At 45.0% G+C, this 14,826-nt stretch overlaps 1 protein-coding gene across 19 annotated transcripts in view; it reads left to right on the top strand.

Moving 5' to 3' along the window:
* BANP (BTG3 associated nuclear protein) overlaps positions 1–14,826 on the top strand; it is a 131,876-nt gene that overhangs the window by 73,412 nt on the left and 43,638 nt on the right. Inside the window, exon 13 of one of the 19 annotated variants that reach the window (XM_021408837.1) lies at positions 11,573–12,678. The exons of 13 other annotated variants lie outside the window; for them this stretch is intronic. In XM_021408837.1, the coding sequence (XP_021264512.1) occupies positions 11,573–11,719 (147 nt within the window). In that variant the 3' untranslated portion in view covers positions 11,720–12,678. Of the gene's footprint in view, positions 1–481; positions 557–858; positions 1,484–6,993; positions 7,148–9,317; positions 11,478–11,572; positions 12,679–14,826 lie in introns of those variants that run through there. 5 more of the 19 variants (XM_021408838.1, XM_021408839.1, XM_021408843.1 and 2 more) reach the window with 5 other exon arrangements.

Consider the following 14,826-nt stretch of genomic DNA (forward strand, 5'->3'; position numbering starts at 1 on the left):
TGGGCCTGAAAGGTCGGAGCCGACACGTGTGTGAGGAACGGATCAGTGAGAGCTTGTCTTTCGTGTCCTGGGGAGGAGGATGGATCCGCTGCCTTGTTCAGGTCTGGTTTCAATACACGCAGCACGCCCCGTAACAAGCTCAAAGGAGATATGACCTCATCACCTATGCTTGAAACATCTGTCCTGTGGCTGTTCTCTGCTGCAGCCTGAAGTGCCGGGCAGGCTGTTAAGTCTTAGAGGGATGGAAAAAGGGAGAGAATGGTTCCAAATGGTGAGAATAAACCTTGCTAATTCTAGTAATTCCACATAACATCCAGGGAGTCTCACTTGTGAGCAGATCAAACTCAGACAAGAGTAGCTTGTTTGTGGAAGAAATTACTTAGGAACTTATGGGACGGTTTGGAAGCAGCTCTTCTGAGAGCTCGTTTTTGTCTGTTTACCTCGCTGATAATTACTGAGATATTCACGCTTTGCTTTGCAGGGAGAGCAGCATGCTTTTTGAACGTCCAATTTAGTTCCTAATTCGAGCAAGGTTTTCGGTTACACAAACAAAAAGGTATTGATGTACTGACCCGGCATCTGCTGGCTTCTATGCCTGTTGCAGATGTCATTTTACTGGGAGTGAAACTGTTTAATATAGTTTCTGAACATGCATTTTAATTGCCTTTCCTAAGCCTTTGGAGATAGATACTGCGGTTTCTATCAATATTAACAACTTCAATAATAATATATTATCTGAAACAGAGGAAAGAGCTGCATTTCACAGTTCTCAATTCTCATATCATGGATCTAATTAAAAAGTCCTGGATTTAAAAATACCAATTTTTTTTTTCCCCTAATTGGGATTCTGTGGTCAAGAACGAATACGGTGTACGAGGCGCCATTCCTATCCCTGATTTCTAAGCAGCAGAGGGCAGCAGCATTCAGACGATTGTCAGCCGCCTTCGGAGCGAAAGCCTGGAGGAATGAGGAGGCGATCCGAAGGCACGAGCTGCTCCATCATCAGCCCTGCAAGGTGCCGTGCCATGGGGACAGAGGCGTGCTCGCAATGTGAGTCTTTGTGCATGCATCGGGGTCTGTGTCTGCTTGTGTGCAACGGACAGAAGGGAAGAAGACCGTAACTCTTGCAGCGGCTGTAGCAGGAGGTGGAGGAGGCTCGTCCCTGTTGCAGCACATCTGCTTTGAATAACGTGCGCCGAGAAACAAACAGGATTGCTAGAAGAAAAACAGCAGAGTGAAAACCCCAATATGGTGCAGCTGGAGCTCAGGCGCTGCTTGGATGGTCTTGAAGAAAGTAACTGGTTATTTCCTAGTAGTTCTTCTTTGGTAACAAGTGGTACTGAAGTCTTGCAGGTCTGCTCTCTTGTTAGGAGCCGAAATTAATCGTTTTGAAGCAAAATGTGCTGTATGCAAATTTAATATAGAAACATTCTGTATTTATGGATTAAGTAAGACCACTTAAATTTTAGCATGAGCCTTTTAATTGAGATTATTCCTTTTTTTTCTCCTTGACCGTTGTGCACATACACTCCTTAATTTGGCAGCCTACAGAAGAGGTGTTCCCCATTTTAAACTCCATTCCTCCCTTTGGATCAGGCAAATGAGTCGTCAGACTCCTGAGTCCTGCAGGCTCAGTCTGCCCAAGAAGGCAGCGCTTTAGTTGAACAGGTGTTTCAGGAAATGAAAATCAAACTAATTTTAAAGCCGTTAACTGTGTTAAGATTTACAGATACGTATAGATTTTGAAGAATTGAGGAAGGTTTGCACCTTTTGGTAACACTGCAGCAGGGCAGGATGCTGTCCTGTAGGACAGCAATAGGCAGGACAGGCTCGGTGGTCCTTGTCATTGTGGTTTTGTGTAAGGTTCCTGAAGCAAATCTGCACAAATGTTTGCTGCAGGTTGTTAGATTTGATGTCGGAATGACAAAATTCTCCTGCCTCATATTAGGAAACTGTACTAGGGGAAACACAGGGCCACGGTGGCAGTCAGCTAAGCATAAAATATGAACCAAAGCACAGAAAGGGAACTGCTGCTTAAGGGATACTATTGCAAAAATTGCATCCTCTGTAGTTGCAGAATGCAAAAATAATTCTGATATTTCATTGAAAATGCCAGTTTCTTTAAACTGCATACCTTGTCCACTTCTGGAGAAAATGCTGAGCTGTGTAGATGGTCCTTGCAAGTCAGCAGGCCTTGCTTTATAAATGAGGTATCATGTTTGAAAAACACCTGTTTCGTAAATGCAGGGCTTCCAACTGGTTAAGACTTCAGTTTTAACGCAGTTGTGTTGGTGGACCACTTCTTGCATGTCTGTGCTGCTGAGTTAAGGGACCCTCCTGCCAGGGAGCTGCCTTGGAAGCCTGAAAGTGAAGGCACCTCTTCATATCCCATGAGCATATGGACTTGGTGTAATTGGCCTTCTGCTCTCGTTAACAATGTAAAATTTCACTAATGAGTTATTGGATGGCCAAGTTCTGGAGTCAGTGCAGAGCTGCAGCACATCCTGAAAGCCACAACGATCGGAAAGTAGCTTCAGTTTTTCTCATAGCTTTACATTTCAAAACATGTATTTTCTTTTCCTCCGAAGTACCTTACAGAATGGAAAACCTTCCGAGTATGTTACTAGCACTTTTTATAATGGTCTGTTATTCGACAAACGATTGCTAAATTATTTTTAGGTTCAAGGTTAAAAACAAGGCAAGTTATTTTTGGTAGCAGTCTCACTGCATTAACCTGTTTGCGTGCAGTCGTTTTCATGACTTCTATTGCTTAAAGATGAGAGAAAGTGCCAACATCTTCTAAAATGGGAGTAGGAGCTGCAGCTCTGGCAAATGCAAAGCAGCGTGCAACCAAGGATAAGCATTGCTGCTGTTTGCACAAGTCTTCTCCTTCACCTTGCTGTCTTTTAAGTTATTCTTCTCTCTGCTGTTCTGTCTCTATGCTCTTGCTCCTTTATTGCCAGAAGGTGCTGCTTCGTTTTACCAAGCCACGCTGCCCGCATCCAGCACCATGCACAGTATCCTCAGCTGGGGCAAGAAGAAAACCCGTGGTGCGTGGTGAAGTTCTCATCTGAATGTCACAGAGAGTGGAAGGAAGGAGTGCTGTGTGCACTTAATCTTTTCAGGTAGACGTGTCCATTTAGGTTTTAACATGTGGAAAGGAAGGAAGCACAGAGGAAAGAGACAGGTGTAACTCAGTTCATCAGGAGCAGAAGGAAGGAATTGCTCCTCTGGAGATGAACCAAATATTAAGTCACTGTTACTGCGTAATTAGGGTAGCAGTTCTTGTGCTGTAGTCTATCAGGGGCCGCTAATTGCTGTTCTTGTGCAGTTCTGCATCTGATTTAAGATGTGAGCTTAGGAACTCATAGGCACAGCTGTGCTCTGCATCTCCACTGACATTCACCAACACTCATGGGGTGCATGGTGCTGTCTGAGAGTTACAGAGCTGTTGTTGTTCTACCAGTTGTGTTATGAGCAAGGTGAAGTACAGCTGCGTGCTCCAGTTCTTCCTTACAGATTATAACGTCAGATCTAAGGAGCGTGGGCTCGGTCCAGCAGGCTGAAAAATTTCTTCTGCACGATGCAGTCGTGGACTTCTCTAAACTAATCCAACTGCAAATGTAGGACGAATGTAAACATTTCAATTTGTCATTTCTCTGTTAAAATCTATGTCCTTCTGCTGAGTTACAGGTGTAATTTAGGCAAGCTGCAACAAAAAGCCTTGCTGCAGAGTGGGTTTGCCTAAGCAGAATGTACGAGGCTGGCCATGTACAAAAAGCCCAAGGGTAGAGGTGGCTGGAAGGAGCTGTGCATGCAAGTCAAACACGACTCGCTTTGCAGAACAGGACCAGCGTCTACAGTCCATAGTGCTGCTTGAAACAGACTCAGCTTTCTTTCTTTTTCCGACGAGCCCCTAAGAGATTGGTATTTGCTGGCATTTATTCCCCTTTTTATGGGGACAACACTTGGTTATGCCTCTACCTTTGTTGTGATAACATTGCATCATCCTTATCTTAGTTTGAGAGAACACCACGGTTGCCTTTCAAGTCAGCTTGCTTAAGAACTTTCCTCATCTTATGATGGTCGTTAATTACTCTAATTCTCATCAGCCATGCTCTTCTGTCTTGCTTTTTTTGACCTTTTCTAGTGTGAGACCCAGCCTGCCTTTATGTGCAGAAAAAAAAATCCCTCTGCTGAAGGCTCTGTAAACAGGCTTCAGTAGCAAAATCTCTAATGTATTTATGGCATTTTTTGGTCGGTTCAGCTTTTGGCAAAGCGAAACACGAAGGAAATAGCTTCCCACTAATAACAGAAGATCCAAATTTGACGCTGCTTTCATGCTTCATTTCAGTGACGCAGGTAAAGATTTGTTTTGGGAGCAAATAGTAAATTCCAGCAGATAGTTGGCTCGAAGAGCATAATATAATGTCTGTGTTTGAAACACAAAGTTTTTCCCTAGCGCTTCTTAAGGCTTAGACATTATGTCACTCAACTATTTTTGTCTTCTGTTCAGAAGTCCCAGTTCCCAACACAATATCTTAATGACCTGTAGAGTCTTGCTCTCACATCAGAGCCTTAGTTGCTGTTCCTTGGCTTTCTGATCAAAAGTAATAAAGTGCGCAGAGATGTTAAAATCAGTGTATTATTTTAATATTGAAAAATATTAGGATTTTCTCCTCCAAATGATTTGCTTTGTTTGAGCGCTCTGGCTGGTGGAAGAGATGAATAAAGGTGACTTGTTCATCTCTTACACTCAGTTTGGTACGGTCCCTGAGCGACAGAGTCCATAGAGTGATCTGCAGTGGTTGTACAGCAAGGCTGTTTAATGAAGGGTTTGGAAAAGGATAATATTTTCTGTCATCTTTTTTTCTATTTTCCTCCTGAGAGGGTGGGTTGTTCCATTAAAATTCCATTCAAGCAGACGGGAGCATTTATAATGCTCCAAAGAATATGTTCTCTATTTTTGAGTATATTATGTTCTTTATTCACCCAAATCTTGTTTTAATATTGCTGTAAACTTAATAAGAAGAGATGAGATATGAAGTGATAATCTTTTAAATATAAGGAGAAATAATTTTCTCCGCCTTCGTAGAAGGCATAGGTCTAAGCCATCTCTTATTAGAGATTTTGGTAATAAAAATCTCTGCTTGTAGAATAGCAGTCATCACAAAGCTATCTCGCTGCGCTGATCTAGAGAAATCGTTTCTTTTTTGTTTTGTTTGGGTTTTGTTGTTTTTTTTTTAATGCTCCTCATTTATGATTTTTCTCGCCACGTGACGTGAGCCCTGTCTTCACACCGCAGATGTCGTGGCATCTCCCATCGCTGTTCCACGCTGCGCGTTCTAAGAGTTCTGTGCTCAGTTCCTTTAAGCAGCAGGGCTGCCCCTCGTAACAGATGCGCTTTCAGAAATCACTGTCCCCCATTCCAGACTGCGACCCATGAAGAATTTGGGGGGTGGGCGCAAGGGTTGGGCTGTTTGTGCCCATGATGCGTTCATGCTGCATGTATTATATATCCGTGGCTGGGAAGCAGCTACTTGCTTGCTGCTGGCTGACCCCTCTGATTGCTTAACTGTTCAGCATGGAGAGATCTCATTTCACCCTGATGAAAAACAAAGTCCTCGTGTTCGTGTGCGCGTGTTGTCAGGTTACTAAATGGCAGGTATAGAGTTCAGGCCATGAGCGCGGTTAAACTTTGCACTGCGTGAAGTGCAACGGTAAATCTCGCTGATTTAAACCTGTCTCCAGATTTCCATGCTCCCTGCCTCGCTTGGGCGATCCAGGGGATTTTTTGCTGTTTCACAAACAGGAGGACTCCCCTGTTTTGTCTCCTCTCTTCAAGCATTTGCTTTCTTGAAGAGTTGGGGCACAACTGCTATCTCTTTTCAAAGTTAAACCACGGTGGCTCATTTGGAAATGAGGACCGAGCTGATCTTTGGGGGAAAACCTACGTGGTTTACGCAGACTTTCTATGGCTTTTGCAAGATAATGTTAAACGCGGTGAGATTTCACCACGCTTGGAGCTCTGTTGTTTTTTTGTATTTAATCCTTTCCATCGTTCCAACAGATTTTTCAGCCCAGTTTTTCAGAATTCTTAAAATATTTTGAAGTAGCGGAGCAAATATCTAATAAATTGAAGAAGGATGTTCGGAGAACATTCCTTTGTGACTTGTGTGCTGACTTGGAACAAACCGTATAGAAAACCACATATTTCTGCAGCTGGAATTTTTAATAGTTAATTTTTGTTTCAAGCAAATACTGACACTTAAGAAAAAACCTCCAAAACGGCCAATTTGTTGCTTGCTTTAGTGATTGAAATCCCACATCAACAGCGCAGTTTTCAGTTCTGATCTCAGATGCTGTTTTAATTAGCTGAGATGTATTCGGCGTATTCAAAATCTCACTTTATTACTGTAACATTTGGAAAGTACGTTTGGAAAACTATCCGCAGTAGCTTGCTTTAGCCATTTCTTCAGCGTTCTGCGAACAAAATTCTTCTTTGTGGAATAAGTGCATTAAATTGTAAGCTTGATTTATTTTATTTGCTCTGATCTGCTGGGACTAATTGCTGTATACAGGCTCCATCAATTATCCAGCTAGAGCTATCAGTTCCCGACTGATCTGGAAGCAAGAAGCAGCACTGCTTTACACACAGATACTGTTCCTTTGATAGGGACTCTGGGCTCCGACCAGGGCTGGGCTATGAATGAATCTGTGTTATAAATGGCTCCGTTTTCTTTTTTTAACAACTGTTTCTCCTCCTGAAATAGATCATTCCCTGCTTTTGGACTGACGCTACGTATTTATGTTAAACAGCACAAGTGTTACAGAGTTCACCAGGAGGAAGCGTTCAAGTCATATGTCACCTTAGTGTGATTTTCTAGTTAACTGCTTTGTTACAAGTGCCACTAACGACCCTGGGAACAGGGAATCTCAGTCCCATGACTGTTTTACCCAACCCATCTGACCTAGGCTCTGTTTTGTGTCCAGGACTCTGTGTTTTCAGGGCTGGTGCTGCAGAGCTGATTCCAAAACTCAGTCAGCCCGTTGGTTTCAATTGTTGAAAAGAAAGAAAGAGGGTTGTGGAAGTCACTGTAATGCGTCAGATTCGGGTAGAAGCAAAATGTCAGCGGTGCCGGTAAGTAAGCAGAGGTATTGACTAGTAATGACAAAATGTTGATCAGAATTTATACATCCCAGAACTGTTCTGTGTGACTTCTTTTGCAGTTTTTCTATATTAAAGCATTTTGCGTGAATAATGGTAGGAAAACAGCAATGTGCATGTCAGGGATAGGACGTCTGTGCTGTACGAACAAAAGAGATGTGGAGAGCAAAACGTTGTGAGAAAGACCGGACCAAAACCAAAGAGATTGTTCCAGCTATGGCACAATGACTTCTGTTGTTGCTTTGGTGATGGGATCACATTTTCCTTCAGGATAAATTTGTTCTATAGCGGGTCAATAAAAAAGAGCTTATCAGATGGTAAAAGGGCTTGGAAGCACCTAGGGAAGAGTATGTCCCAGTGATGTGTACACTAAAACTCAGTGCCAGGTATCAAGTTTTTGTCAATGAAATGGACTCTGTCCCACACACCTGTGTGTGAATGGGTTGCGTTTCGGCGTGAACCTGGACTGCAGATCTCCTAAAGGGAAGTCAGTTCTGTCTGCAGGTCTGTGCAGTGCCAGGAGCAGGATGCTGAGCTTCAAAGATGTGTAGTAAAATGCCAGATGATTTTTACCTTTTGGTGCATGTTTTTTGTTGTCGGTGGTTATAAATCAGAGAGATGCTACGTGAAACACGGGGAAAGTGAACAGTGAATCATCTGTTCTGAATTAAACAAAATGCGACTCAATCCAGCATAACGGGAGTGGAACTGTCAAAAACATTTGTCATTGGCCTAATTCTTTTCCAAGGGATGCTGAGAGCTCCGTTATTTGGTGTCTGTTTGACACTGGACTCTAAGTAATGAAATCAGTCATGAGGTTCATGAATGTTTCATGGCAGTTTGTGGAGATCTATTCGTAAAAGCCCCAAATGTGAGGAACAGATTGGTCTTTTATGGAGATGCTCCAAATTAAGATGACCTTCGGTTGGATCCATGTACTTTGTTTGGAGTGGAGTAGTAGTCGTGGAGGAAATCTGTGTGGAGGATTGGGAATGGTTGAGGTAGGCATGGGTAGGTAGGACTGCTCAGGGACACTTCCATCTGTTCTTTTGGAAAAAATGCTTATGTTAGGAGCATTTATTAGGTACACCGGCTGCAAATGTCTTCAATAGAAATGCTCTCTTCCCTTGGGAAAACTTAAATTGCACCAGTTCCTTGAAGAACCCCATTTGCTCTTGGCATAGCAATACCTGTGACTTTCTAGAGCTGTTCCACTAATGATAGCAGCACACTTTTTTCTGGGTGCTGAGTACTGCATTTTTCATTGTTATGGGAGTGTAGTGGAATGTATCTTGGGACTGCTGTCTGATTTGATTGTTAAAAAAATCTGTCACTTCTGACTTTCGTGAAGTCAGAACATCCGAAGTCAGAGTTGGGTGACCACGTTTTCCAGGTGGAGCAGCGCATTTAATGCTTGCTGCGCTGCTGGAGGCCCCGTTCACTATCACTGAATTGTAAACTTCTTCCAGCAATTCTTTGTTTTTCTGGAAAGCTATGATGAAAACTTCAGCAAAGAGAGTCAGGGGAACAAACAAATTCCTAGGGCACTGCAGAACCGTTGACCAAATGGACGCTGTTAGTGCCCTCGATCCGGCGGCGGTGAAGGAAGGGCTGCGTGTTTGCTGGCTCTGGTCACGTTGGTGGCTTCTGTGCTGGGTTGGAAGCCAGCACCTTCGGGAGTCAATTAAGGACATTCCATTTTTCTAACGCAGTTTTAATCTCATTTCCAGTTCCATTGCATCAGACTAAGGCAGATTGTTTTATAGGCTTTTGTTGTTTAATGTATTTTTTCCCAGCCTGAAATATGAAGTGGAAGAGCCTTTCCTTTTCCGTGTCAGCCACAAAATTAGGAGTGCAGACTTCTCAAGCTTCAAAACTGACAGGGAGATCTGGACTGGGTGATCTGGGAGGTCTTCTCCAACCTCAATGCTTCTGTGATTCTGCCTCATCACTTCTCTCCTTCGCTATTATAAATTTTCAGACAAATATATCATTTTTGCCTGCAGGATTTCCCGGCTTGAAAAACCTTTTAATTACAGACTAGTGCATAATTGTAGAAGAAGAAAACATAGTTCATTAAAAAAAATAATAATAATAATGAATTACCCCTTGGAAGCAAATAACATCCCTTTACATTTGTTTTGCTCAGAGCAGGGAAGCAGAGCGGACGAGTTGGTGGTTCCCCCCGGGTCAGCCCCTGTCATGGCACACGGCATCCAGCGGCTGCTGTCCCACGTCTGCTAATGGCCCTGAGCAAGGAGGCAGCTCCCATTGCACGCTGCAGCCCTAGCAGCTGATGGCTTTGTCTTTCCTTCAAGTCAGATCTCGATGTCAGGGCAAGAACTGATATTGATTTGGAATTCTCCTCTAAATTCATGCGAACGCTCCGTTGATTCCAAACGTTGAATTCGTTGAGAACTGTGTTTTCCAGTTCAAGTGGAGCGTTTTAGAGAAATGGATTTGTCGTCTGTTTGTGTTTTTTACTGTAATTACCATTAAAGCAGAAACGGGGGCAAAGTGTTTGAATGCGGTGAGAATCCTTGCTTTTCTGCACCTGACAAAAACTGACAGCTGAAATGTCCCCAGACTTTCTCTTCGTGCCGATTTACGAAGCTTTCTTGTGCTTCCCCTAGAAAAGCTGGAAGGTGATCAGCAAATGTAGTGAAAATAGGAGGGCGACAGCACAAACACGCGCCGCAATAATGAAATTTAGTGACACGAAAACCAAAACAGGGCCAGGAAGAGAAAAACAAAAGTCAGGGTTGTCCTGTGTCGTGCTTAAAGAGGGGTGAGAGGTGGCTGCCCCCCGTGTGCCTCTGTGCTTTATTGGATAGCCATGGAGCTTTACGGTGTTGCTGGCAGCATCTCAGCGCTGCGTTCGCTGCCGTTCCCCACGCGGTCCCTCTCTCTTGCTGTGAAGCAGAGCAGGGCTGTGCAGGAACCTGCTCTCTCCAGCACGTCGCCTGTGGTGCGGCTGCTATGGGGTTGAATTTAAAAAGTAATGCGTAACCGTGTGACTTTGCAGCTGTGCCCGAGCTCGGCGGGGTGCTGTGTGTGGGGGGAGCGCTGAGGTTGTCGGGTGTCCGTAGGGGAAGTGACTTTCACCTTGTGCTGTTAGCTTCGTGCCTGCACTTACCAGCAATGCATACAATGGAGTGTTGCAGGGAATTGTTTTGAGAGCGGCTGCTTTAAGGAGAAGGAAATGGGGAGGAACAGCTCCCGTGTGTGTCTCGGTGAAATCCCATTGAGGAGCGGTGCTGCCGTTACCAAGTACCAAGGAAACAAAATGATTTGCTCCGAGCCCTGGACCCCACGAGGAATTAAAAGAACAGTTCAACGCCGCGATCCTCTCATCCCGCGCTTTCTCCGAGGCGGCGTGTAGGAAAATGCTTTGTTTCCCCGAGCAGAGTTTTATAATGGAACAGAAATGGAAAGGAGCTGCGGGGCCGTGTCAGCAGCAGTGCAATGTTCAGAGCGTCCCGGGACGTTTGTGCTCCCCGGCAGCACCGATGCTTCTGCCTGGGCTGTGATTTTTGCAAACCGTGTTTTCTAAGTGCTGTTATAAAACCATCCCCTCGAGTGCCAGTGCGCCGTGGGGTTGAGCAGCTCTCACTGCTGAGCGGAGAAAATCACGCTCCCTTCATTCAGAAACATCTATATGGAATAGGTAACAATTAGAAAAAATGTGTAGGTGGAGAATAATTTGGTTATACGAGTTGCACCCATCTCGTGGGGGTCACCAAGCAGCTTATCAGATGGCTGGCTTTGTTTAGGTGTTACATACAGCCAGCTCTTTGTTTCACTGAGCGTTTCCACTGCTGATTATTTCCTTCATCTTCATACACATTGGTGGACCCTGGGTGACATTTTGCCTCCAGTCTCTTAAGCTGCAGCCTCCATCGCCACCACGGAGGAGTCGAACAGAGAACCCAATGAGAGGAGCTCCCAGCTATTTCTTCTTAATCTGGTTGTACTAGATGCATCACGTAGCAGTAACACAAACCTCATTTTTCTGTTCTGAAAGCGGTGTCGGTCAGAAGGAGGGAGCCTTTGTTTGGGCACGGCCTTGACAGAAGCCAGCTCTGTGACTTGCAGTTCTGCACAGACATGTCAGAGCATCAGTTGCATCTGAGCTGCGAATTTAAGGTTGCTTTTGAATTATTGTGACCCCAGAGCGTTGTTGGTTTTTTTTATTTTATTTTTTATTCTGTGAAGAGCTGTGTGGGTCTTCTGTTCTGAGCAATAAATGGCAACGTCTTAGGAATTAGCTTCAATAAAAACATCATCTCTGTCCCATTTCTTGAAGCCTTTTTGAACCGTTCTTTGTAGGTCAAAAAGTAGACTTTCTCTACTCTCCATATGTCTCCATATGTCTGTCTAATCAGGAGCTTGTTTCTCCCTCAGGATGGGCTTTGGCATCTTTTTTCTCCAGTTGCTCCAGGAAAAGTTTGGCTCCCAAAGAACCTTCTCATTTTGGCTTTGCGTTGGTTTCCCCTGGTCTGTGTTCTCAGAGCCCATCAAAGGCTGCCTCCTGGCTCCCGCCTGCCCTGACATTCCTTCCCGGCCGTGCTTTTTTGCTGAAACTTCAGGAATATCCTGCGCCGTTCCCTTTGAAGTGTGCTCGTGCCACTTTTTGCATAACTGGTTTGGAGCCCCAGAAGCCCTTTCTCAGATTCCAAGCGATTTGGGCAGCGCTCTCCCTGGGGCTCCGTGCGGCTGCCAGGTACCGCTCTGCATCCCGCTCGCTGCCGGGCTCCCGGCTCTTTCATCGCAGCGCGGGCAGCGGCACAGAGCTTCTGGCACAGCCCCAGGAATGTGATCTCAGGTTATGACTTCATGCAAAAAATTACAACATTCGAGAGCGAGCGGTAACCGAGATCAGAAATTGTAAGGGAGCATCGCTTTTTTTGTTTTCATTTCCTGCTCGGTGGTTTGTTGCTTCTATGGAAGTATTCTGTTGAATTGCTCGGGACTGCTTTCCTCCTCGATTCCATCTTTATTTGTTGTGAATCGATTGCATTGCATAGTCAGTTCTTCCTCCACAATCTTTCTTGAAAGCAGCGTAGGAGTTCTGTAAGATATGTATTCCGAAATACGTATATTTTAGAAGCAAACTTAATTGTGCCAGGTAGTCATGCTTGGCAATTAACGAACTGTGAGTGTATTCTTGCATATCATATCCTACAGCTTTATACCACTGTGCTGTGTCTAAAAGGAAAAAAAACAGCCCTAAAATGTGAGTCAGTTGCACGTAATTCAGAAAGTGTCACTTTTAGGGTTAATGATTGTGCTTAATTTCAACCTGAAGAACCGAGACGTTCCTTGGGCAGCATTGGTGGTGGTAGGGACAGCTCCTTTGGGAGCTGAGTTTTCCAGGCAGGGTGTACATAGAGGGTTGCCAAGCTTATGCTGCCAACTTGGAACAGGCTATAGGGTTTAGAAAAGATATATATATGTCAAAACATACAAAGGCACACGTGCAGAAGTCTCATGGGATCACTGAATTCCATGCTGCACTGGGCATAAAAAGAAAACAGGGGTGTAGTCAGTGGGAGAACAGAGGGTTTAAAATCTGCATTTGCTAGGTGTGCAGGAAAGTTGAAACCAAAATGGGCTGAGTACAACGAAAAGGAATGTGGTTGGGCAGTAATAGCTGCTTCTGGAACACTTGGTGCATTTAGCCATTTTCTTTCAACTCTGGAAGAGGAAAAAAAAAAAGTAACTGTGAAATTGGATTGAAGAAATCAGAATGGTGCTGCACTTCGGGAAGACCTGAAATACAGGGGAGCTATTCATTCTCACCTTCTAAGGCTGAGCGTGCTCAAAGAGGTTGAAATGATAGAAAGTCCTGTGACTAATCCGACTCGAGAACTATGTTTTCAATTTTGAAGGATTTTTTTTATTGCCAGTGCGATGGAAGGCGATAAGAGATAAGATCACAATTGTAATCTGATGGAGAGAGCTCAGAAGCAGAACGCTTTTGGAAGCAGCAGAGCTCGTCGATGAAAGCAAGCTGTTTGGGTTATGGGAGGGCGGTGGGTACAGCCTGGCTACGGTGGCATGGTGCAGAATGCAAATCCTGCAGGAGAAGGGACCTGCAGCCACAGCCCACATGCTGCAGACAGCTGGCATCCAGCAGCAGTGTTTGCTGAATGTTTGGTTTTGCTTTATCCAGCATCTCTGCCTCCTCACGAAGGCGGGAGGGCTGTCACAACAGCCTGTAATAAGCAGAACTGTGTTTTTATATGGATTTTTTGCTGGAAGAGGCTGCCCAGAGAGGTTGTGGATGCCACGCTCCTGGAGGTGTTCAAGGCCAGGTTGGATGGGGCCCTGGGCAGCCTGGTCTGGTGTTAGATGTGGAGGTTGGCAGCCCTGCCTGTGACGGGGGCGTTGGAGCTTGGTGATCCTTGAGCACCCTTCCAACCCAAGCCATTCTATGATTTTAATCTTGTTGCAAATGATGGTTTTCTTGTATCATCGTATGAGTTCGGTTCAGTGCTGGGGATGCTCTGCTGGAAATAACAGCATGGTTTTGATAGCCCAGAGCAGTGATGGGCAGCACACGGCCTGGGGTGGGCATTTGGCCTGCCAGAAGAATTTATTGCCTGGGCTATGGTTGCTGCAGCAGTAATGTGCTAGGAAGTTTTCTGTCTCAGCAGCACTGTCACTGTTTTTGGATATGTCTGCAACAGGGAGGAGGGGAGATGAATAATATTCTGGAGTTGGTCTGACTCACTCATGAGCTTGCACTCAGGAAGAGGCCCCGTGGCAGAGGCAGCTCAGGAGGTGCTCAACTTGGAGGATGCTCGTGCACTGGGGAGCAAATGGGAACAGGAGAGAGAAGATGAGGCCTGCAGGTGAGGTGAGCTGAGCAGAGGGCATGGAGGAGCCAGGAAGGAGCTGCTGGGCAGTGGTTTCTTGGCACATATGTTGGGATGGGGTGGGCAGGCCCAGGGCAGTAAATGAGGGAGGAGAGGAGCTGCTTTTGGCCGCCTTCCCCCCAAAAAAGAAAAACCCCAAACCATCTGAAGCTACAGAGCTGTGACGATACAGAAACGACTCAAGCCTTCAGACTTCTGTGCTCTTCTTTTACGTCTGTGTAATCGGGACTGAAGGCTGGGAACCAGTAGGTAGCAGTTGCTAGATAAATTAGGCACTGGTATAGTGAAAAGAGGAGGAGGCTTTGGCCTTAATACAGCCGTGTGAGAAGTGTTCACGATGTGTCTCGGAGAGGCCAGCTGACCATCAGCCACTAACTGGTATTGCCAAATAGAGCAAGTGGGTGATATCCCTCTGGAAAATAGAGATTATTTTTTTGACTGCGTAGAAGACTAGCCGGCGAAAAACAAAACTTAGACACTTTGTTTGCAGACATGATTTCTAGAGTTTTAGCCAAAAGCACAGTGGAACAAAGACCGAAGTTAAATTTAGTACATGTCAACCTGATCAAAACCAAGTATACACAGACAAACCCTGTCCAGAATCAGACACAATGTGGCCTGCAGTTGCCAGAGCTTGCACAGAGGATGGGATCTTGCAGAAAGCAACTCAAGCCGTTAATTGCAGCTGAGGGCTTGAGGCAATGCATCTCCAGCGTCACCGTGTGAATTTGGTAGGCCTTGTGGTAACTTATTTAAAGGTAGCAAACTCGGGTTTTT

The sequence above is a fragment of the Numida meleagris genome, chromosome 10, assembly GCF_002078875.1.
Source record: "Numida meleagris isolate 19003 breed g44 Domestic line chromosome 10, NumMel1.0, whole genome shotgun sequence".
In the NCBI taxonomy this organism is placed as follows: Eukaryota; Metazoa; Chordata; class Aves; order Galliformes; family Numididae; genus Numida; species Numida meleagris.